Source organism: Crocodylus porosus, unplaced genomic scaffold, assembly GCF_001723895.1.
Source record: "Crocodylus porosus isolate Cpor-Errol unplaced genomic scaffold, CroPor_comp1, whole genome shotgun sequence".
Lineage (NCBI taxonomy): Eukaryota > Metazoa > Chordata > Crocodylia > Crocodylidae > Crocodylus > Crocodylus porosus.
Genome location: NW_017728918.1, coordinates 46,541,848 through 46,568,204, shown reverse-complemented (window position 1 = coordinate 46,568,204; position 26,357 = coordinate 46,541,848). Strand labels below are relative to the sequence as shown.

The 26,357-nt window shown below is 42.0% G+C and overlaps 1 protein-coding gene across 1 annotated transcript in view; it reads right to left on the bottom strand.

Moving 5' to 3' along the window:
* PRIM2 (primase (DNA) subunit 2) overlaps window positions 1-26,357 on the bottom strand; it is a gene marked incomplete at its 5' end in the record, with an annotated part of 238,709 nt that overhangs the window by 64,873 nt on the left and 147,479 nt on the right. The window contains one exon of the mRNA XM_019538153.1: window positions 25,261-25,446. Within this exon, the coding sequence (XP_019393698.1) occupies window positions 25,261-25,446 (186 nt within the window). The remainder of the gene's footprint in view (window positions 1-25,260; window positions 25,447-26,357) is intronic.

The following is a 26,357-nucleotide window of genomic DNA, read 5'->3' as shown; positions in this document are numbered from 1 at the left end:
TGCCCAGCTGGGTGGGGCCTGGGACCCAGAGCCACAATGTTTGGCTGCAGGGCCCCAGCAGGAAGCAGGACAGGGCTGTGGGTGGCTCGTTCGAGGGAGGGCCAGCTCCCCACTGCCACGCACACTGCCAAGGTAGGGGGGACCTGCGCCCCCAGATCTGTGCGTGGGCCACCCTGCTTCCCTCCCCCGAGAGTCCTCCAGAGCCCTGCAGACATGACCCGGCGCGGCTGGGGACAGCGAGGCATATTACTCTTTGTAAAGAGAGACTGGTTGAAATGAAGTAACACAGCAGTTCTCATCTTCTTTGCATGATTAGCAATTCTTATCCTTTTACAAGTTGTGACTGCATGTCACAAAAGGGAAGTACCTTGGGATACATGCAATGTTCCCTCTAAGGAGCAGCGGTCCATGAGCGCACCACCTTGATCCAGTGTGGGACACTTACTGAAGAGGGCTGGGGGCCAGAGGCTGGGGCTGGAAGCCAAGGCCTGGGACCAGGGACTGGGGCTGCTTGTAATTACAGTGCATCAGAGAAGACTTGATTAATCAAGTCTGTTGGAACATGACAATTACTGCACTCCAGCAACCTCCCACGTCTCGTGTAACAATATCCCCCTGCTTCAAAATGGCAACAAGGGTGCTTGAACGAAAGCTCATCAAACAATCTTTAGTTCATGTGCCCCCCACTGCCATTTTGAAGGACATGGACACTGATACATGAGACGCTTTGGCGTTTTAATTAGAGTAGCTCTGAGACCTGCTCTAATTTAAGCTCTGATCCGCCCACCCCTGGAGAATGAATAAAAATACCCTATTTTTCTACTTTGTTAATGGTATCTGAAGGCTAGAAAACAATATTTAGAGATTTGCTTTTAGGAACTGCCTTGTAGGTAAAGTAGATATCACATTAGAAGAGGGGTGGGTGAAATTGGCCTGCAGGACAGATCTGGCCCACCAGGCCATTCTATCCAGCCCAAATTAATGTGTGTGCATGTGACAGATCTGGGAAACAAAGAAATATGCTGTCAGAATATAATGTAGACAGTATGACGACTACAGGGAAACCAATGAATGGTGCCTGGGAATGAAGAGTCAGAGGAGGAGAAAGAATACAAAAAGGAGAGATTTCAGAGCAGCAAAGGGTCCCTGAGGGAGGAAATCAAGGCCACCATGGACAGAGGGAACACCACCAGATCATTTCACCCACCCCACTGGGGGCAGGGGGGGCATCAGCTCTCAATCTCCAGGCTGCTGATATCTGACATTCAAGAGAGAACCACAGGGTGAAGCTCGCATTCTGGCCAGACATACCTTCCCCCTGTGACAGCTCTATGACTGGTAGATATAGAGTTGTGGGGATTATTTTGTTTGCCTTGCCTGCATTATTCTTATTTGCTATCAACTGTGTATCAATATAGTTTTTTCTATTATTGAATGGGGAAGTCGTGATTGGCCTGAGGATTTGGATCCACACAGAAGAAGGTATCTGGGTCATAAATCCAGTGCCAATAGTATCATAGTGTTGGAAGGGTTTATCTAATCCAGGGATGTTAAACATATGGTCTGCAGGCTGCATTTAGCCCATGAAGCCACTCCATCTGAACTGCAGAGCTAATAGCAGGCTGCCAGATTTGGGAGCACAGTCAGCAGTGGGCATGGCCTGTAGCAAAATCTGTGGCCCTAAGCCCTCAGCAGCAAGTGGGCAAGGGCTGTGAACATAGCCCTCAATAACCCTGCAAGCTGCCTGGCCAGCCATTGCTTGTGTACCCCTGCTGCCTAGCCCACAGACACTTCCTCTGCATATTTTTTGACTATTTGAAAACCTGCCACCATGCTCCCCCATAATATCTTTTTCTCCAAGCAAAACATACACTGTTGCCTTATATTCTCCTCCTACAGCCTGTATTCCAACTCCTTTATCATCTTTGTCACTCATTTCTGGATCCTCTCCAGATTTTCCACATCCTTCTGAAAATATGAAGACAGCTACATGTGGTATTCCAGCTGAGGCCTAACCAGCATTGAGTAAAGGGCGATTACTGTCCAGGCTTTTCACAATTCTATCAATCCCACATTCCTACAGTTTAATAACTAAAGTCCAAATAGGTGTCCTGTGCTCCCTTCATTCACCCAACCAGTTACTCTTCTCCTTTGTCTATATTGATTTTGCTGACTTCCTGGTTGTAGATTTGTTTTATTTGGCAGAGAGGGGAAAGGGGACAGGGAGTGAACACTTAAGCAAAATAGTAATTGACCAGCTCTGCCTTCTGTGTGACTTCACTTAACAGTTAGCCCTCACCATTGAGCAACCAATCCACTGTTTTCTTTGTCCTACTTTTCTGTCTATTATAAAACCCAATCTTGTTGCCTAGCATATCTTCACAGTTGTACCACAGTTTTTGCATTTGTATCCCAGGAACACAGGGTTGACCAAGGGGGAAGCCTCGTCCAGAGGCAGACCGCAGTTAAAAGTAAAAGAAGAAAAAACCCCATCTGTTGCAGGGTCCAGAGAAGCGAGGAGGCACACCAGAGAAAACCGCCCAAGTGATTTATCAGCAGCGCCTATCTCCAGCTGAAGCCGGGTGACATCACAAAGAGACATCACCTGGCAAAGAAAAAAAATGGCCCCATGAGCACAGGCGGGGGCACGCTGAGTGTTGGAGTAGTGGTGAGGAACCACTGAGTGAAGCTCACCCAGCCGCTGCAGCCAGCAGCAGTGGTGGCAGCGAGAGCTACAGAGGATCTCTGCGCCAGGGAAAACTGGCGAAGATCAAAGGGGCTGGCAACAAAGCCGGCAGCAGCGGCGGCAGCAGGAGCCACAAAGGATCTCCATGCTGGGGAAGACCGACAAAGGGGCCGGCAGCGAAGCCGACAGTAGCAGTGAGAAGATCCGGCGAGGGAGCTCTGGCCAGAGGCAGCAGGTGCTGTGACCTTAGGTAAGAGGAGGATCCCAGAGGGGATAAGAGAGACCCCAGCCAGGGTGAAGGCGTGGGCCCCGGCCCAGGGGACACGCTGGCCTAGGGGCATTAGGGACAAAAGGGGCACAGGACTCTTCCCACGGTTGCCCCTCTTTACTTTGCTTTTCTTCTTTGTCTCTTCCTTCTCACGTTTCTTGTCGTTATTCCTTTATTTTTTTTCACATTGGGTTGTTCTTGTGGCGTGAGGCTTCTCTGGTGGTGAGCGTTTAGAGTTCATGCTTTTCTTTTGAAAATATTTTGTTCCCTGTCTAAAGCAGGGTAACCTAGCACACTATACCAGGCTCAGGGAATTAGAGACCCCATTTGGAAACGGAAAACCACATGAGAACACAGTGACAACCAGCAGCATGTCATGGAACGCACAGGGTGTTGTGTGAGAGGGATAGCACCGAAGGCAGAGTGTCACCAGACCCTCCAGCTCTGGCTAGAGCCCAAGGCACCAGTCTGCAGAGGAGGACACGTGGGAACCAGGGAAGACATCAAAAGAAGCCAGTCACAAAAGGTCCTGAAGCTCATCTCATAGGTTGGTGTGTGGCCAGCGTGTAGGGGAGGTTGGAACCCTGTAGGCACCTGCCAAGACATGTGACAACTCTGGAGGCATTCTCCAAGGGGACCCCCTCCACTGGAGAACCATCCGAAGTCATCGCAGACGAGTTTGGGGGATACTCAGAAGGTCATCGAGGAGCCCTCTGGAGTCTATACGAGAGTCCTAGGCTAGTAAGACCAGTTGCCCAGGCAAAGGCAGCATGGGACTGGATCATCGAGAAGAGAAGGGCACAGTTTGCTTTCTTGATTTTGTCTGTAAGTTCTTGCTCTTCCTTGGTATGCTTCTTTAGTTACTTTACCCTCTATCCATTGACTATGTTTCTCTATTGATTTTGAGTTAGCAAACAAATTCCTTTTTTAGCTAAGTCAGTCTCCTGCAGTGATCATCTTGCCACCATATTGGAAGAACTTACTGTTCAGCCTCCAATACTATGTCATTTAGGAACTGCCATCTCTTCTGGACCCTTCTATCCTTCAATCTGTCTGCTTATGGAAGCTTACCTATTATTTCTTTAAGTTGGTTAAAATTTCCCTTTCAAGTCCAGTGTCCTTGTTCTCCTGCCTTTCCTGTCTGAGGATCACAAATTCTATCATATCCTAATAACTTCTTCTCAAGTATTCTATCACCTTTGTATTTGCAACCCAATGTTCTTATTTATTGTGTAATCCAAATTCCCAAGTCCTTTCCCCACTGTTTTATACTATTAGTACAACTCACACCTCTGCCTCTAACCTCCAAAAAAGATCCTGCAGCTACTTATGAAAATAGGAGGCCTAACACCAGAAATGGCTTTAAATTGCTACTTTATAAGTTTTGAAAGACACTGAAGGGGATTTTCAAATCTCCTGAGAACTCTTTTTAAACTTCACCATAAGCATGATATACTGAAGAACAAGCTGTTTCATGATCATGGAGTTTACAGACTGTAATTATATAGATGACAGACATGGCAACTTGTAACCCCTGTCCCCATTAAAGGAAAGTGTAGTGTGGATTCTTTTTCCTGTAGAAAGACTATTGGCTTGGGTTCTCCTAGAAGGTGGGTTAGAGGGGGAAAATGTCCTTCTTTTCCTCCTGCAAGAATGGAGTTTGTAAAGCGATGGCAAATAGGAAACGTCACAAAAGGATTTTAAAATTTCAGGGTCTGGTGTATGGACAGGCCAGATTTATTTTCCCAGCAAATTATTCACTGCATATTTTAAATATGACACTGATACACCCCTTTTTTTTTTTCAAAACATCTCTATTCCTCTAATGTTGAAATACTTAACAGACTGGATCATAATAATCTAGCTTTCCCAGATCAGTCTATTCAATTTCTGAAATTAAATTGGGCATAACACAAATAACTATACAAAATAGCTCTCTGTCTCTATTCATGATTTCAGAGATATTTCAGAGACACGTTGCAGAACGTAAAATAAATTGCGATAAAAGAAATACCTTCTGATTTTACATAGCATTCTGTGTGGTATCACTAGACTGCACATTTCGATACAGTACATTCTTCCTGTGAATGGTGGTATATGAAATATAACCACGATTTCCTACCTGATATAGATCTCTTATGCAGCATATTTCAGTGATATGTTTTTATGTCTATGAAATAGATATAACCAAATCATATGCGAACTCTGCTTTCCTTGTTAAGATATTAACAGCAATTGAAAACGTGATTAAAGCAAATTTGAATATGCAGTTAATAAGTTGATAAAATATGTGGTTTTTTAGGTTTTAATATTCTCAAAAATAATTATTATATTGAGATTAACAGACTAACAGAAAGCATAATCTGTTTTCTGTTTAAAAATTTTAGGTTAGAAAATAAAACATGCTGGGAAACTGACTTATTTTGAGAAAAATATTTACTGCTCTGTCAGAAACTAAGGTCTAATATATCCAGCAGAAAAAGAAGGTAAAGTAGACATTTTCTCATAAATGATTACATGGACAGAGTTGCAACACTATAAACCTTTCAAAACAACACCCTAAAGACTACAAAGTTACTGATATTCAGCTACTTAGAAACTTTAACTTGTTAGCATTCTAACAGAAAGTCTTTCTATTACTTTTTTAAAGATGTCATTGACTTAATAGCTCACTACTGTTGTAATGGGCTAATAAACTAGTAAGCTCTTTTCACATGCACACAGTCTTTCAGCAATGATAATAAAGCAAAAGTCTGACAAGAATGAAAGACTGGAAAGAGAAATTTGAGGAAATTAAAGTACCAGTGTTAAGAGCCATTTAATAATACAAGTAACAAATAAGTACTGCAGTATGGTTTGAGTTGCTGAGGAATAAATACGTTCACTGAAAAAAAAAAAAAAAAAAAAAACACCTATGGATGCATGTAACAGAATCTGATGTCCATTAACTTTACTCTAGAAGTCTCTAGCATTATTCCACTAATTTTTATTGTCTCCAATGGAGGATTAGCATTTGGTATCTTTCTCAAGCAATGATTTGTTAATTTAATCATTTTGGTTACTAAATATGAGTTAGTATCCAGCTTATAGCTCTCAGCTAAAAAAAATTATAATCTTCCTATTTTTATTTTCCTACAATATCAGGACTTGTTCTTCAGGAGTACTCTGTGTGTAGATAGCCACAGGAATTACATGGCTTTATATCACTCCTCTGCTTCCAAAGGGTGATGGCTCCAGCCCCCGCCACTAGTTCATTAAAAGGGCTGTCAGTCACATGGCCCCCACCACCCACCATTGATTAGCTGAGAAAGTTGTCCATCATATGGTCCCACCCCTAACTGCTGATTGGTGGATGGGGTGGGTACAATAGGCCACCCTCTCAGCCAATCAGCAGCAAGGGGTGGGAGCAACGGTCATCTTGCCTTTGTGCTGGCAGCCTCACCCCCTCCCAACAGACCACAGCAGCCAGGAGGACGGCTGGCTCCCACTGGGGAGCAAGCACTTGATTTTTAGTAAGCTTTTTTCCTGTGGATTTTTTGGACTTTGTCCACTTCCACGATTTCCATGAAATCTGTAACACTGCACTTTGAATAAGCCCCTACCTATCACCAAGAGAACTGGCAAGCTCCAGTGGTGACTGCTGCACAGGGCCCTGGCTACAGGTACCTTCATCCACCTCCTAACCCTGGTAGCATTTGCAGCCTGCCCTTTCTGCAATGAGGTGTTGGAAGAGACCGTTTTCCATGACGTCCCTGACTGCTGCCTTTCTTTTCTGTCCTTACTGCTCTTTGATGTGCTGGACTAGGACTTCTCCAAGACCAAGTACACTTTCTCTATTCCATACCGAGTGGCCGAAGGGAGCATGATACCTCTGGCCAATTTCCTGCTGGACTACACCAAGATGGCAATTCCAAAAAGTCACAGAAACCAGCTTGCAGGGACCAGCTCCACTGACAGCAAGGTTCCTCCTAAGCTGCATGTGTGCGCACTCGCACACAATAAAAAAACTTGCTGCTCAGTAACTTTTTAATGCCGCCCACCCGCCCGAAGAGGATCTTGGCTGCGGCTTTGTGTAAACTTTGAGCGTGGAGCACAGCAGGGGCACCAGGGCCGGCACAGGACACTTGCCAGCAGTAAGCTCCTCACTCCTCTCCTACATCAGCTCCAGGGAACTGCTCTGCTCCCCAGCCCCTTTGGGCAAGCTCCTGTATAAAGTGGAGTCCTTTACTGTGAGCATATGCATATGAGAAGTGTGTGCAAATTCCTACTAAGGAATAACACAATAGCTTCTCAATAAAGTGTTCAGTATATGGTCTGACTCTGTATTGGAGCCACTGCTTCCTTGTAGTGAGAGAAGAGAGGCCAAGTAGCAGGTAAAGGCAAAACCTAGCTATTCAGTAAACAGAAGAAATTTGGAAAGCAACAATCCTTAAGGAGACTTAGGAGTAAGAGTGGATAGATAGCAAGTTAAGTAGAAGTTTACAGTGTAACCTGGCAGCAGGCTATTATCACGCTGGGATACAACGCGTCTTCTCTGTATAAGCTAGCTATTGAGCTTCAGTTAGTTACCTGCTTTAGTGCTGTTTTGGTTGAACAACACTGTGCTTGGTCTCCCTGTAGTTTATGGACATGTACAGAGAAACGCACCAACTTGGCTAAATTGCATCCAGTTTGGCAGTAGCTTGGTTAAAGTGGGCATGATTCTACCATGGAACATATAGTGTTGCTTTTTCTATCATTCTAGGAAAGCCAACATCTTCCCTGCAGCCTCTGTAAAGGATCATCTTTATATTCATTGCACAAAGACTCATCCCCTTATTAAGGGGCCCTTACTGCATCTTCTAAATTAAGTCCTCAAATATTACAATGTTATACTGTGGGGCGGACCAAAGCAGCACGCACTGAAAGGGGGAGGTGGGATGAATTTGGGAACAGACCGAAGCGGCATGCTCATGGACTGCTGCACCTTAGAGGGAACATTGACTGATGGCCTCCAACCCTTCCACAACAAAATGTAGACCAGTTTGTGTTGCACTACATTGAAGACAGATAGGTCGTCCTAAATACGCAAGTCCAAGAAAGATACTGGGGGAAGGGCAGTTCAATTTCTGGAGATATGTGTGTTTTGTTACTGACAAATGATATATGCTCAGCCCCGGGGGGGGGCACACACTTTTGCATTTTTACCTCTCAATATTTTATTATAAAGTTTTAAAAACTCAAAAAAAAAAACCACTCTCTCTCTCTCTCTCTCTCTCATGTACACACATTGCAACAGGGTTCAACGGCAGAGGTGGCCATGATGCTGCCTCAGACCTTGTCCAGTCCGTCTCTCTTCAGGCTCTCTCTCCTCCTTACCTGCCATGCCTTGGTGAAAAGTTAGTTTCAGAAAAAAGAGGCTGCCCTAGGGTTTCCCAAGTCAGATCTCCTTTCATGAACATAGGTGTCCATGCTCATTGTCTTAAGGGCTAATTATGTGACTCTGACTGCCCTTTACACCACACACATGCCTCACAGATGTTACTCATTCCTGCTAATATGGACTATGGGCTCCCTGCCCATCCTTACCTGTCTTGGTCTACAGGCTCCTTTGGTCTCTGGCAGCGACTCACACTCTTTGGCCCCTCTCTCTGGATGCTGGGCCCACCCCTAAGCCAGTTGAGACTCTTGGGCTGCCCTGACCCCGCCAGTCTCCAGCTGTGGCCCTCCTTGGTCTTCGGCCCACCTCTGGGTTCTGGCACCTGCTGACACTTGCCCCACTCCTGGGCTATAAATCTCCAGGCTCTCTGGCCAACCTCTCTCCCTTCTGGGCCAGCTGTGACCTCCTTACCTACCCTTCCATGAACCATCAGGTGCTCACCAGCCCTAAGGTTGCATAACAGCTACACCTCCCAGCCCTAAGGCTGTATACTAACAGACCTACTTGGTGCAAGCCAAAGGCACCATCTCAGCAGCCTGCTCAGGAGCTCCTTCCCCATCATCTGCCAGACTAAGACTGCCTAACCAGTTCAGGCCTTGGGCTTATGTCCAACATGCCCAGCCCTCTCCTAGTCAGATGTTTCTCTATCAATTGCTCTCTGAAGCACCTGTGGCCAGCTTTTACTCATAAACTGACAGGCACGCTGAGTGCCCTGTCACACACACCCACTAAATACTCATAAGTTTGGGCTAAAACCAAAAAGGAAAAACATTTAAGCTCTAAAGGAATTTGATACTTAATGGTACATGAAAGAGAGGGGGGGGGGAAAAAAAATCACATCTTTACTGTAACTGTAATGTCTGCTAATGTAAGCCCTAAGAAATTATTAGCCAACACTAGAACATAGAAACTGACTGTTTAAAAAAAAATGCACTTTTTCATTTAAGACAGCTATAATAAAAAACAACACAGCACAAACTATACAGAAACAGCACTGAAAAAGTGATACCTTGATATCAAGTTATTTTATTTCAACTTCTAGTCTCCTTGACCTACTTTTTAGATGCATATTTTAGTGCGTTTTCTGTATCAATGCAATGAGAGCTACTTTATGAAGAAACCACTTTGTTAAACTATAACGTTGTAAAAATTGGTAGCTTAAAGTACACTCTGTTTCAACAGTCAGCTATCTTATGTAACCTTTGGGTGTACAAAGAAGCAAATCAGTAATTCAAGACCTGAGAAAAGAAAAGTTTCAGAGGGATATGCACAGAGGCATGACTGAATTTAATATGGATCTACACTAGCTACAGGGCATAATTAAACTACATCACTCCTTTAAATTTACATAATTATGTCCCAAAGACATCCTTATTAGTATCCTTTACTTTGCAACTAAACCAGAAAAGGCCCCAGGTCTACAAAGTCAGGCAATATATATTTTTAATTGTAAGCATATATACTTACAAGTAAAAGAATTCCAAAATTAAAAAGTGTAAGGTTTGGGATCTGGGGTGTCAAGTTAGTACTCAAAATATATGAATTCTTGAGACAAACAGGAAAAAATGCAAAACAAAATCCCAACACATCACGGTGAGAGTTGCAAGTGTGACCCAAGAAGAAATAAACACGCAACACTAGTCAGAGACCAAATGAATCTGGCTAAATTTTGGAAACAGCTAGTTCTAAGGAGGCGGACACACAAAGAAATCACAATGAGGTAAACTAGTCTGTGAACTTAAAGCAAAGCATTTACTGTAGAATAAGATTGTGCACAGGGGCAGTTACAGTGGACTAGAAGGTGTACTGTAAATTTATACCCTTGCTTACCTTTGTGTGAGACTTTGTGTGCCCATGTCTTTATATTCTATTAATTTATGGTGTTATTCATTCAACATGAAATACTGTTACTTACCAATTACCTCATCTGTCAATTTCAAATGATATCTGAATTATCTAGTTGAATCCAACACATCAAGATAACACCAAATCACACATCAATTGTTCACTCTAATTAAAAAAAAATACACTGAACCTACACAAAGTGCATAATTTAATAACAAAGTTCTAGAAAAAATTAAACATTTGTATATTAGCAAAAAATGTTGAAACCCATAAACATAAGGTTCAGGGTAGAAAACCCAAAACAATTTTTTTTTTTTTTTTTTTTACCAACAATCTGCAAACATTTTCTGACAACCAAGCTTTTTCTGTTGACATATATTTTTACAGACATATGTTTTACATAATTTAAATACAACTCTTCTCCCAGGCCCTGAGGAAAGGCTAGCTTCAAATTTGGGGTTTTAATGCTAACCACAGTATAAAGTTCGTTAGTAAAAATTTTGCAGTTTATCAGTTAAAAAAAACGACATCGAGTTGGCAACCCTTACACTGCTGCCCCCATGCCAAGAGTCCCCTACTCACCCCTGATCATGCCCCATACCATGCTGCCCCCAGTCACCACCCAGAATTACCATCATTATCCCCACCCTACTACCAGATGCCCAAAGAAGGACTCCTGTCTGCCTACCTGCAACCCAGCAACCTTGCAGGCAGAAGACTAGACACAGCAGCAGTACATGGGTGGGATGAGGCAGGGGGACTATGGAGGCTCAAAGGCTCCCACAGAGTAAAAAGCCCAGAGAGAAAGACCCCCATAAGGTGCTGAACTCCCACTCAGGCAGTAGGTGGCCCTGCCTTGCTCTGTCTGTCCTTCAACACTTTGGCTACTTACAAATGTTAAAAAAAATGGCACTTCACTTGAAACTCGGCCTCCGCAAGCATTTGGCCGCATTTCTGGAATCAAAAGTGAATGTCAGTTCACTTGTTTATCGATTCAATCTATGCAGTTGAGACTAACCTGAAAAGACTGCATCAATCCAGCCTCAGACTTTTTGACCGTCTATACTTAGCCTTTTTGACCAGGGGTCTTCAACCAAGCTCCCATCTGCACAATGGTTTTCAACCTGTGGTCTGCAGACCCTTGGGTGTCTGAAGATTATGTCCAAGGGGTCCGCAAAAGATGATTATGATAAAAAGAGCATGAATACCCACACTTAAAATTCAAAGAAGTCCACACCTCCATTCAAAATTTTTTAGGGGGTTGCAAATGAAAAAAGGTTGAAACCACTGCCTTAGTGGGGTTTGGGGCTGGGGGGGTGGTGTTTGTGTTTTGTTTTTTTACAGGCTTTACAGGCATACATTTTTAGTTTTCTTTTTATGGACTATCCATATTTACAGAAAAGCTAATAGCAAAATAAAAACTGTTAGATCAGATTACAACAGTGGTTTACTTAGTTCAGTATCTATCAGGGGCCAGTTTTATCTAGTTCAGAGGAAGGTGCAAGAAACTGGGAAATCATGAAATAACCTGCTTGAAGAGAAAGTTTACTTCCAGTCAGAGGTTGGTTTATATTCGAGTCTGAGGGCTTAGAACAATGGTTCTCAACCTTTTTAGACCTGGGGAACTGCTCCATAACTTCATTAATTTGGTGCGACTGCCTTTGAGAACCAGTTGTGTTGTCTCAATTTACTTCAGTGGTTCTCAATTAGAGTTCTGCTGCTGCTGTTGCCACTGCCACAACCGAACAGAACTGCCTTATATGACATGCACAGCCAGAAAAACCCTACAACTGGTAGGCTTGCCCTTCCTGCTGCAACGCCCCCACTCCCCATACTTCTCCTGGAAAGGCAGACAGGACAGTTCCACCTGTCCCACATAGCTGTTTCCATACCACTGATAAACATAATACCTCACAATCAAAACAGGGATTTAAGGTGAAGATACTGTATCATAAAATTGTGTCTATTCAATTACAACCAGGTGCAACCCAGCTCCATGTTCTGCCTCCACCCATGCGCTGCAAAGAGCTGCAGCTGCACCAGGCGGCTGGTGCCAGTGGCAGCACTGGGAGTGGAGCTGCAGTGAAATCTGGGGTGGCTGCAGCTCCCGCCCAGTGCCCACTCTGAGGCCAGCCCCTCCAGAAGAGCCTTGAAGTGGGTGCTGGGAGAAGGCTACAGCATGTGGGTGGAGGCAAGACATGCAGCTGGGCTCCACCTGGCAGCGCAGGGCTGGGAAAAGAGCGGTGGTGAAATCTGGGATGGCTGCAGCCCCTTCCCAGTGCCACTGGTGCCTGCTCTGAACTCAGCCCCCACTGAGAAGAGCCCTGTGCAGCACTGGATCCAGCCTGCCCAGCACAGATCCAGGGCACACACTGCCCCTCCCAGGGTACAAGCAGTGGGAAAGCAGGAGCAACCCCCCCAGAAGCTGCACCTCCCTCCTATGTCCCCACCCCCTGGGCAGCACCTGCCCCTGCCCCCTCTCTTCATCACTGTGGAGGGCACTGATCTGCCCCCCCATGCTCCTTCCCTCCCCCCATAACAGACTTATCACCTGGAGGCAGCTGTATCAGATAGGTATTGGACCATATACCTCCTTAAATATCAGCTATCTGTATCAGCCTCCAAAATATCTATCAGTGCACCCCTACTTTTTTCTTATGGTTATACTTCCATAGTTACTGCTGCTCCTTTCTGTAATTCTTTATATAATTAAGTACAGAGTTCTGTTGTCCGATTTCCTGCCCGTGGCATAGCAAGTCTATCACCCCTGTCAGAATATAGGCACTAGAGATCACAGCCACGAAGCAAACAGAGATCAATCTGTGAGGACTAAAAAACAACTGTAAGGAAATGACAATTATGGCAAAGAGCACTACCTCTCAACTTATTCAGTTCTGCATGAGAACAAGAATGAAATGAGTCTGAGAAACTGAGGTGGACACTGCTCATAAAAAAAGAAAGATACCAAAGAACCCACTTCATCTCTATAGCACAACTTTATTCATGAATGCAAGTCTATAGCTCCTTACTTCCTTATTTTGGCATAGATTTGCACGGCTCTTATGGTGTTGTATCCTATTACTACTAACTCCTACTGACTTCTTGTAGCAATTGCAACTTGTTAACTTCAGTTAGATCACGCATGATTTTGGAAATTCAGAGTAATCACTCTATACTGTTTTTTCTTTAAAAGTAATATTGAAAAAAACCCAGCCTTTAGTCTACAATTAAATGATGGCATTATGCATGGCAGGCTTGTATCATCAGGCTTCTATATAATCTAATTTTCTCATATTTCTACCAACAAAGAAGATAAAATATATCATTAAGAAAGAAAATACTATTCTTAAACTATCTTCACAAAAGCTATTTTTATATTATACATATTCTTATTGTGTGTATACACTTGTACGCACAGCCCTTCTCATATCTTCTGTCTAAATCTATCTTTACAATCGCACTTTTTTTTATAAAACTTTCCTTGCTCAGATATACCAGTTAAGTATACCCATAAAACACATAATACTGTTATGATTGATGTGTCATTTTTGTCTATGTAGAATGAAAATGATTAACTTAAAAAGCCTTAAAATTCACATACTGTATCTCACTAAAATTATGTTTGAACTGATAATTTCAAAGTAATGAGAGTGGAATACTGATAGTAATTAGTTCTATTGAAGCTAATGGCTATAGTTAGTGGTAGAAGAAAAAAAATAATAGTTCCCACTTCATTCTAATGATGGGTTTAACTCAAAATATAATTTAATCAAAAACTTCACTAGTTAGTCCCCTGATAATTCATGAAGCAAGGGCAAACTACTCAAGTATGATGTTAGTATATAAATTTTCAAAACATGAGACCATGAATTATTCTCCTAAGTTTTCACAAATTTCATGGGGATGAGATGTAACATATAATATATGCAGCATCTTTATTATGCATTTAAAAATTCAAAACAAAGTCTAAATAAATATTTTCCTGAATTCCGCTCATAACATAGCACGGTAATGTCTTATGAGCCTTCTAACCTAGTTTCATTCCAACAGCAATAATGTATAAATAAAAGCCAAAGATCACACTCAAATATGCAACCAAGGAATTTCAGTTTCAGTCATATTTATTATTCTAAGATGCCAGGTATAGTGACATATTTGAGTAATGAACCATGATAGGCTTTGACAGAATTTTGGCATTTAAAATATTCCGTGACTGAAAAATATTAAGTAACATGCTAACTATGTCATTACAATTGAGAATGTGAATAATAATTGAGTATGTGAATAATAATTCATCCAGATGAATCAATTAAAAATAGTTTCTAATAGGGATATGCATTTAAGATTTAGTTAATTCTATACCTTGTAAGCAAGTAAACAATTAAGCAATCTTCCTGCAAAACCAAAATTCAAGTTCCAAAAATGGAAGAAAGGAAACTAAAGATCAAGAAAAAACTTGAGTTACTAAGTGGGAATAGTCTTCAACAGTTGTTTTTGAAACTATCATTCCATGCTACCTATATTATGTTATACTCAAGACAGTTGCATATGAACAAAAAAATGACTTGGAAAAGCCTATTTACTTTTGATTCAGTCATGAAATTTCCTTTTATTATATGCTTTTAAATAGCGTTATCTCCATAACTCACTTTTATTTATATTCATATACTATTTTGGTTGACTGCACGTGATACTGTCCCTCTCTAGTGGCTGACCCTGGCAACCATATTAACTTCCAGTTTTGCCACAGGCCTATGGACCCAGCCCACATTGGCAACTGTGGGGTCTCCAAGTACAGGACGTTCTAGTGATTACAAAATGGGACAACTGATGGACTTTAACAAGTGGCATCCAAAAGTAAAACACAAGCTCATCTAGTGGGAAAGGGCATGATACAACTGTTCAGTGTATGTTATGAGCATATGTCTAGCCAATATACAAGAACCTTTATTATTAAAACCTTTGCTATTCCATAAGTAAGACTCCTGACATCTCACTACTTACTAAATATGCCATAAAACGGCCTCATGATGTAAATTCAAAAGTAACTTTATTTTAATCTAAGTCTCCACATAGCTCTATTTTCTCATAGAAAAGATAGAAACTACTTACCCTAGATGATGATCACAGCACAAAAATCTTACATTTATGACAGAGATAGATGTAAACAATGACAAATTTTAGTTAGCAGTTTTTATCATTAATAGTCATGGGGATTTTCCCTATCCCTTTATCTATGAGATTCTAATCACATTTTCAATTCAAATTTTCAAGGGTCTAACCTGTAGCCCTAAATTGGAGTGGTTACGAGAAAGAAACACACACACACACACAATTTATCAGTGCACAAGGGAATCAGATTTTTTAAAATTTTGTTCCTTCTCAACTGAAATTGAAGCTTTTTAGAAACTGATTTTTTTTTAAATTGAAGCTTTTTAGGGCACCCTCCAAACCCTGTGTTGATCATGCAATAATTATAACATGTTCACATTCAAGCAATTATCGTGCAATAAAAGTGGCAAACCCACCACAAAGATGTTACTCATTAAACATGGAACTTTTGTAGTGCAAGAATGATGTTATATCCATGATGGCCCAGAAGATATTATGTGAGAAGAAATCACTCTAAGAAATCCTTGACTTTCACAGAACTTCTTTGTAGCTGGTTTGTATCACACTTTAATTTGAACATGTTTCATTGTAGTTGAAAGGGTACATACAGAACTCTGGGCTTGGGAACCACTCTGGTGTTGGGCTGGCTCCATGCTCTTTAAAACTTGCCACATCAGAGACTGGACCCTGGTGCTGGCATAGCCATAAGCCTATTTATATTTCCTGGTTTGTGGAGACGGTTTCATAGAATCATAGAAGTAGGGTGGGAAGGGACCTTGTCGATCTTCAAGTCTGACCCCCTGCCTGGGCAGGATTAAAAACTGGGCTCAAATGATTCCAGCCAGGTAGGCATCAAGCCTCCTCTTTTAGATCCCCAGGGTAGAAGCCAGCACCACTTCTCTTGGAAGCTGGTTCCAGATCCTAGCTGCCCTGACTGTGAAGTAGTTCTTACGGATGTCTAATCTAAACCTTCTCTCCAACAACTTCTGGCCGTTATTCCTTGTTATGCCAGGGGGCGCTAGGGGAAACAAGGTCTCTCCCAAACCCTTCTGGTCCCCCCCTAGTGAGTTTATAGACGGTCACCAGGTCCCCCCTCAGCCTTCTCTTGTGAAGACTGAACAGGTTCAGGTCCTGCAGTCTCTCATTGTTTCCTCATGTGCCAGCAAGTTTAAAGGGCACAAAAGACAGTCCAGCATACAGAACTGGCTCCCAAATTCAAGCTGGGCATCTTTTAATATGCAATGTGTTCAAATTAAAGTGCAATACAAACCACACATGCCCTTTAAACATCTAGGCATGCAGGATGCTCAGGATGAGGGAGTAATTCCCCAGTCCTAGGCTGCACACTGCTGTTTAAACTTGCCAGGGTACCAGGAGCCTGGGACCAGGAAGTGAACTCCCTGATCCTGAACTCCCTACTCACCAGCACATATGGGATGGGATATGAGGAATTTTATCCAGATCTCAAATACTGAGCATGCTGCCATGCCAAATCTTAGAACATCTGGCTTGGCAAGACACACAATTTCTGGGATCCAGGACAAAATTTTTCACACCCCAGTCCACAATTAAATTAACAACAGGAGCAGGCACAGGTTAGCACTACCATACTCTTATACTGTGCAAGAAAATCCAATGTTATTTCAGTGAGTAGAATTAGTCAGTTCCAACTCATATAGTTGGAAAACTTCTTCTTTGAAAGCTTTCAGGTACAAATACCATTCGTCAGGCTGAGGAAGCATTTGCAGTTGGCCTGTGCTCTTCCTGGATGGAATAGTAAAGAAGAGCACAGAGTAACTGCAGATGCTTCCTCAGTCTCACAAAGGGTATTTGTACCAAAAGCTTGCAAAGAAGAAGTTTTCCAACTATTTGAGCTGGTCTAATAAAAGATATCAGATTTACCCAGAGAACCTTGTCTATGTCCTTAGACCAACATGGCTACGACCTATACCCTTGTCTCTGTTATAAACCTCATAATCTGCACAAACCAGAAATAGAATGTGAACTATGCAGATATTTTACACTCCACTATACTTTATGTATTTTGTATTTAAATTTAGCTTTAGTCAGGTCAAAATACCGCAAAATAAAGCTGTAACTGACTTGACTGAAAGACACAGTTTAGACTCCGCTAGTGCACCTGCTTCAAAGCTGATGGTGTCTGTTTGAACCAGAACACTAGCATTCGTTTTAGTGTCCTTCCAGTTGATAAGGAGGATTTTCCAAAGACATCACTGACAGTAACATTCCAAGGCTTTCAGGTGTTTCTGATATGTTGTCCAACTTAATAACACGGTAGAGATGACAACAGCCTGGTAGATGAGAAGTTTAGTTTGTGCCCTGATGCCATGATCATTGAAGGCATGATTATTTGCAAAAGGAATCATTTAATATTTCCCCAAAGAACCGTATTCAGTTTTCATCCCCTTCACTGATCCCTGACATTTCATCTTCCTTCAAGTTTCTGTTCCTGTCATTCAGATACCAAGTACAGATCTGAAACCAATTATAACATGGTAACAACTATCTCCACTGTAAAGTAAGTTGTATAATTGAAATACCATATTTTCTCCCATTCTTCACACCCCCAAAATAAGACACACCCCTTGTTTAGGGGAAGACAGAATGAAGAAAAAAAGGGTTTTCCAGAATTATACAGGGTCAAAACCTAATCTTCAGTTCACTCATCCTCCCTTTCCTACTTAGGCAGAAGATTGCAACCCTTTTGTGGCTGAACTGTCAACAGTACTGGGCTGCTCACACAAAAGCTGAAACTGTAGCTGCTGATGAAGACTGGATTCCATGGGTATATCTAGGAATTTCACAAAATACTAAAAACAGCCAAGCAAGGCTGTGAAATAGAAGACAGACCAGGAATACCAAACTAACAGCAAAACGATCAAAGAAAGACAATTCTAAAAGAACAAATATACTGCCCATCTTTAAGAAAAAGGAGGAGGAGGATCTGGGAAACTACAGGCTGGTCAGCCTTACCTCAATCCTCAGAAAAAATCATGGAATAGGTCCTCAATGAATCTCTCTCTAATAGAGGTGTACTGATACAGTGGTCTGATATTGGAATGACACTGATATAAAGAAAACTGACAATATCAGAAATCAGCCTGATGTGACTGATAAATGTCTGTGCAGGAGTGCAGCCACAATTGAGCAAGGAGAACAGCCCAGCAGCATGGAGAGCTGCATGCAGCTGGTAAGTCTGTTGTGGTGAAAGGGGAGGAAGAGGGAAGAGGTGTCAAGGGAGACACAGATCAGTGCCCCTGCAGTAAGAGAGGGAGTGGGGCAGGCAGGAAAGAATTGCCGCTGGATCTGTGCAGGGTGGGCCAGGCAAGCTACAGCTGTGTGCTGCGGCAGGTGGCGGCAGCACTGGGAGAGGGATATGGTGAAATTTGGGGTGGCTGCAGCCTTTCCCCTCCTCCCCTCCCCCGTAGCATCCCTCACAGTGCCACTGCTGCTGAGTGCAGCGCTGCAGCTTGCCCAGCCCACACAGCACAGAAGTGGGGGCACAAGCCCCCCCAGACAAGCCATGGCTCCATCCCATGCCTCCCAGGGCAGCACCTACCACAGCCTCAGCCCCAGCCCCATTCCCTCCCTCACTGCAGGGGGTGTTGATCTGCCCCCCACACAAAAACACACACACCCCTTCCCTCCACCTCCCCTTTCACCACAACAGACTTACTAGCTGCACTGGAAATTGAATCCGTATTGGTCAATATGCCTCCCTAAAAATCGGCTATCAGTTATCAGCCCCCAAAATCTCTATCGGTGCACCCATACTCCCCAAGCACTTGGAGGAGAAAGTGATTACAAACAGTTAGCATGGATTCGCCAAGGGCAAGTCATGCCTGACCAACCTGATTGCCTTCTATGACGAGATGACTGGCTCTGTGGATTGTCCAAGCTCAGGGTAGTAATCAATGGCTCGATGTCTAGCTGGCAGCTGGTACCAAGTGGACTGCTCCAGGTCAGTCCTGGGACTACTTTTGTTCAATATCTTCACCAATAAGATGGAAGATGGGATAGAGTGGACCATAGCTTGGTATCACCAGCAAGTTCTCAGGTGATACCAAGCGGGGGGGAGGGGAGAGTAGCAGATACACTGAAGGCTAGGTTTAGGATTCAGAGAGACTCAGCAAGTTGGAGGACTGGATCAAAAGATCTCTCATGAGGTTCAACAAGGACAAGTGCAAAGTCCTGTACTTAGGATGGAACAATCCCATGCACTGGTACAAGCTAGGGACTGACTGCATAAGAGGGAGCTGCAACTCAGTTCTGCAGAAAAGGACCTGGGGGTTAAAGTGGCCAGTAAGGTGAATATGTACCAACAGCATCTTACAACATCTCCACGCTTCTATTCTAGGAAGAAAAAAAAAAAATCCACTTCCCTGCTTAAGACACCCACTTCAATTTTGGAAGGCTAATTTTGGGGGGAAAGGTGAGTGTAGTGAGTGAGTAAATATAGTAAAACATCCTCATGCAAACGAGTTGCACATGTTTTGCTCTTCTCTCATTCTTGGGTTATCATGGACTTTTTTGCCTTTGAGTTCTTATTCACTACATTTTATAAAATATTTTGGATTTTTTTTTCTTTTGATTACAAGGTGTGGAAAAAGTTATTTTTCAGTAAATAACAATAGGATACAGGAGAATGAATAACAGAATTTTTGTTCAGAATTAGATTATATTTTATAATTAATTACATTGAAAAAACACAATGCTGAAAGGTCAACACCACAAAGCCTTAGTAGGGTGAAACTGGGGTGCGTCTTATCCCCCATGTTCTTTAACATCTACTTTTCATTCCTGCTTCTTCAGTCATTCAAAGACACAATGCTGGCATTTATCTTCGAACTAGACTAGATGGAGGCTTGTTCAACATTGCAAGGCTTAGAATGGAAAACCAAAGTGAAAGAGCTGGTTCTGAGAACTTTTGTGTTTGCAGATGACGCAGCCTTGGTTGCCCACAATGAATCTTCCCTGCAAAATCTCTTGGCCAGATTTTCTTCATCATGCAAGAGTTTCAGTTTGACAATTAGTCCTAAGAAGACTGGGATCATGCACCAAGGGTGGAAGAAGCAGTTTCTGATATCACTCAGGAGGGTAAACTGTTTGGCGTTGTTGACAGGTTTTGCTACTTGGGTTCTACAATCTGTAGGAATCTTGACAGAATTAGAACTAACAGAATCAGAAAAGCAGCTAAGAATTTTAGGCTGTTACAGAAACATGCATGGAATAAAAACAAACTACCAACTAAGGTAAAGATGTGAATCTTCAAGATTTGTGTATTGTCATTCCTGCTTTATGATTTAGTGGCCTACATACGTTAGGCACAGCAAAAGGTTGAACACTTCCACAAGATCCTGAAAATGAAGGGGGAAGACAATGCTAAACACAGAGGGGCTAGAGCACGCATGACTGACACACTCAGAAACCACTATCAAGAAGAGGAGGATGCAATGGCTCGGCCATGTCAGAAGAATGGGAGGAGACCATATCCCAAAGAATATTTTGTACAACAAGATTTGAGATGGCTCTAGAAAGTGGGGTTGCCCTTTGTGGTGGTGCCACAACATTTGCAAAAATTATATGAAGTCAGTTAACATCAATGTAGAAAGATGGCAGGAGTGCACAGAATGCCATGCTATCTGGAGGGAACATCTGGCACTGTAGCATGAACAGAACTAATGTAGCTAATGTTAACATAGAGTGTAATAATAGTGAAATGTAACTATGTTGGTCTTGTCTTGTAAGTAACTTGAAAACTATTTTGTATCCTTCTGCTTGACATAAGTGAATGAACTTTGCATAGCCTTTATGTATGAGTGTGTATAAAAGGGTGAATTGTGAGAGAATGGCACAGAGATGGGAGAAGAAGATTCAACTATTTATGTAAGCAACAAGGCGCCAATTGTAAGTTACAAACCACTAACTAACAAAGGGATTCTTCAGCCATTTGAAGCTTGAAGGCACAAAGGAGATAACAAAGAAGAAATTCTGCCAACACTCCAAGGCTAAGATAAGCTGAAGACAAAAGAAGAACAACTGCAAAAACAGAAGCTGGGTATGGAAAAACCCCAAAACACTGAAACAAAGGATGCCAACCCCTATAAAAGAACATTTTGGAAATGCCAAAGTTGGGTGGTCTCTTTCTCTACTGCTGTTTCATGAGAGCACAGATGCATCTGTTCACCCTGCTCCAGCTGTTATCTTTAAATCTGCTATCTTCAAATCATTATCATCTACTCAATAAGCCCGGGCTGGCCACCCTGGGCTGATACTGAGCAACTATTGCTGGTAACCATGTCTGGTGTATGTGTGGACGAAACGGTTTTTATGTGTATGCTTGTATGTATGATGATTTGTGTGCGTTTGTATGAACGGGGCATCTGAACCTTTATGCCTAACTCATGCAATCAATAAATGCGGCACCCTGCCTTATCCCCCTTTATAAAGTCTTGCTCGTGTTTTGAGCAATTGGCAATTTGTGTAACAGCACTGGGTGCAGCTCAGCATGAAGCAGCTTTGATCCTGAGCACAGAAGCAAAGTGAGAAAGGAAGAAGTGGTGTGCTGTAAACTTGGACTCCAATTCAAACAAGACATGGATCTGTAAAACTTGTAACAAGGTATATCAGTCTCAAATTAGGCTCGTCAGCCACAAGTGGCTCAGACACCAGACTAGACCTCTTTCATGTACACCATAACCCAGAGGATCAAAGTTTGCCTTTTATTATATGGGGAGAACAAAGCACAAAGAATGAAGCCAGATCAGATAGCTGTCAATCAGCTACTAGATAAAAGTGCCAAACAAGCCCCACTAAAGCACCCATCTATAAAGATGTTGGGCGAGCTGGGTCCAACAAACATGCTGCCTTTTCTGGCATGCACTGGGCTTGACAGCCCAGGGTGGCCTTGACAGGAACACACCAAATTTAAAATAAAGCACAGGTTTGGTTTTTAGTTTTAAACGTCTGCAAGCAGCCTGAGGTGGTAGACATAGATATAGATATGTTTCTATTCAAATGCTGGCTATTTTGCTTGAGATTGTATTTTGGGTTAGTTTTGGATCAACTGGATACACTGAAGGCACTAGTCATGCCAAGGCATCTAATAGGGAAGCTGGCATTTTCCACCTTTTCAAATGTGTCATCAGAGGTGAAACATTAATTTTCTACCGTTTCAGGAAAGAGCAGATTTTTTGCAATAACCAATTTTATCATTATGCATTCCTGCTCTTAGAGGGGAAGAGCTGGACATTCTGTCTATAGGTTACACAGCAAAGAAATGAAGAGACTCAGATATCTAGAGGCTTACTCCATTACTCAAAGGTTTTGTGGTTACGCTAGGTTGGACCGACTTCCATATCTTCCATATCAATTTCTCCCCTGCCTTCTACTTCCCTCATCTCCTGCCCTGTGCCCTGTTCCTGTTCTCTTGCTTCCCAAGCTCTTGGCCTAATGTACCTCCTGTTTCTGTTAGTCTTTTTCCTTAACCATTCCTTCCTCCCACTTTCCCTATACTGGAGCCAGGTAGCTTCCTCCTCCACAGTGCTTGGGCATCTGCAGTAGAATCATTCAGAGCACAGAAAATCATCTCCCTAACCTTTGTGTCTAGTACATAGCACCACAATGGTACCCAACAATTTAAGACCAATCTAAGGGAAATTGCTGTTCAGTGTCTACATCCTGGGATTACCGTATACATGGTACAGATAGAATTCTCTAATAATTTAGCTCTCAAGTGAAAAAAGAGCAATTATGTATACATTTATATTTTTCAGAGTTATGACTTAGTCAAAGCTGACAGAATCTTTACAAAAACAGCAAAAAGGCACACACTCCTTCTGCCGCCCCATAGCCAAGACAAATTTCAACTCCCTATGCAAAACTTCTCAACACACACACAAAAAATGAAGAGTTTTTGAACACGGCCAGAACAACATTTTTCTCTAAGCTTGTTTTTTGGAAGTTTCTGGACCATTTTAGCTGTATCTTCTAAAAATACTCAGCTTGAGGCAAGCACATAATATGGGACTCTTCAGCCTGAAAGACTATAAAGTTCAGCAAAATAATACGCAATTGATAATGGAAAGTATTAGGCAACTCTACACATAGGTATCAGAAATTGCACTCCCTATAATAAACAGAAATCAATTAAAATGTTATTACATGAGGTATTTACATGAAGGAGATTCTTATATGCTAGTCACTAACTCACATATTTGTTTCATTTAAGATATAAAAGTGAAATCTATTATTAATATTTAACTACCATGCCAGAAATAAGGAGTTGAATATATCTAGAAATTTTATACCATAAACACAACTCTCACCGCTACCACAATAATGTTGACATTGTGATTGTGTGTATCCACTCCTGTAAGTCTGTGGGTTAAAGGAGGGCTGCTGAGCTAGAAAGTCCTGAAGCTGTGCATTGAAAAGGCAAGAATAAAAACTAAGATGGGCCTAGAAAGAATGGAAAATGTCTATGCTTTTTAGAGCATTGCTTGGGCAAAGAATTGGGACCAGAAAGGGTGAAAAGCTTCTTCTTGACCAAAGAAGGATCACAGACATGATTAAAAATCTGTAGTGGAGTTAGAACTACTTCCAGCTTTTCTACAAGCCTGATTGCACATTCTCTTTTTTATTTGTTCTGTGAGAAGGAAAAAAAACACAAAGAACTGTTCTCTTGCTAGAAGGCTTGCTATTTTATTTATTAAAAAAAGAAGGTTTCCAAAGCATCAGGACTAGCTAAGCACTATAGTATACTGACTTCTGCTTCTGAAGACAGAAGGAAGTAGTATTATGAATAAAGTTCAGCAAATGAAATCTGACAACCCTCAGTGCGCCTTGATGATAATATTCACGAGAAGACTGCTAGAATCTTTCTTGGCTAGAACTTCAATATCTAGACTTTTTGGGCCAGATGCCAAGAACTTGAATCTACAATTTATGCATTGCTTCTAGCTCTGTTTCCCCACAGGAGGGATAGTAGCCTTTATTGTACTATTTTGGCTGTTTAAAAGCTGTGCCTTAAAGGCATCATATATTCCTTTACATTTCTCTCTGCTGTGCCACTTTCAGAAAACTTAATAATGGCTTACAACACTGATGACCACTGTCTATAGTGCTGACCAATACTGTTTAACAATTTCTTTATATTCACACTTCTATCCACATCCAACTGTAGCCTCTCATTTTAGACTTAAAATTGTTATCACCTTGAAGCAGAGATCTTCCAGTTGTGTTTGTACAGCACCTAATGCAATTAGATTCTGATCTATGAATGGGACTTACAAAACATACAAACAACACAAGGACTACTCTCAAGTTTCAGCCAACAGATTTTTATGGCAGCTTGTTTACCTGCTTAGTGGAATGACTTGGTATAGGGGTGTCAAGTATACAGTCTACATGGCCATTGAAATCCAGGGCATGAAGCCCCAGGTAGGCAATGGCTGGGGTGGGGGGTGAGTGACAGCTGCATTAACCCTTGCAGCTACCATTCCCATTTATTACATCGCCATCCTATGGTGCACGGGCAAGGTGAGATTGAAATCCCTTAATATGATTACATTACACTTGCACAGCATAAAACACACCAATTGGTTTTCCAGAAACTTAAATAGTAATGTGCAGCTAGTTAATTCTAATCAGTAAAGCCTGAAGCGTTTAGAGCCTGCCTTTATTTTTAAAAAGTAGCTGCACTTTTTCTTACCATGCCTCACAACCATGGTTGGTAGAAAAACAAACCTATAACCAATGGAGTAAGATGCTTAAAAAGGACATCATGATGCCTTTTTCACTAATGCTTTAGAAAATGTATCCATTTAAAATTCTAAAAGGAACTGTGGTATGAATTACATACAGAGTGTGTATTAATTCTCAAGCTTTTATATTTAGCCTTTTGGTTACCTTGTCTGCATCTATTTTTCCTCTGATAAATTCTGATCTCCAGAATTCCAGAGCTTGTTCCAGCGTTAAGCCAATTCCCTTTAAGAACAGGCCATACTGCATACGACCTCCATGACGGAGATGATGGTTTTCTCGTAGGGCTTTATGCAATTGCCGCATGCAGATAGGATATGATTTAACAGAGAGCTGCAAGAACAAGATGAAAAACAGACCAGTTAACTTGAAGAATACATGTTTATTGTCATAACTACATTAACTCCAAAAGGAAAGGGGATGAGGAGGAAAAATGCCACCCCTCCCATCCCCCCCCCACAACTGTAGCTAACAAAAATGTGTCCTTGACCCTTGAAAAAAATCCAATAAATCTTTCAAGGGCATAAAGATAAAAACATAATAAAGGAACAAGGTGAAAATATTTCAATCTCTTCAATTACTATATCATGAGAGTTTAATCTGTAATAGGAAATATCTTACCTTAATTACCCTTTCTTCTCAGGGAAAACCCCACCGATCTATTACAACGGGTCCTACTCCTGTTGGCAGTTTCTTGGAGACAGAAACTGGACCTATCCATTAAGGCAAACTGGCAGTGACTAAACCTCTTAAGGCCAAGCAGTCAGCCAGTTTGAGATGGCACTATGAAGCAGCTTTAGAAGTCTGTCCTTTAAAAAGTTTAGTTTAGCTACTAAGAGATAGGACACGAAATGTACACAATCACTCCAGCGTCACTTCAGAATCTATGCCAATTACCAAAGAATTTTAACTATAAATTAGTGCCTTTAAAGAAAGTGAAAGAGGCTGCATACAACAGTTAAGCCTCCTGTAGGAGCTTCTGCCAGGAGTGTTGAACCTGTAGATCTTCCTGATAGAATTATTTTTTTCCAATAGCATAACATAAATGCACAGATCCATTTAAAAGGAAAGGTGCAAAAAAGCAAGACCAGGTGGCCACCTTATGTCTGTCTTTGAATGTTGTATATGATCCTTCAGACCTGGATACTTCCATGGTACCGAATGAACAAAAAGAAGGGGAAAAGTTTCTACATGTGAAAGCTTCTAAAAGTGCAAATTAGTCATCTAATAACTAAAAGCTTAAG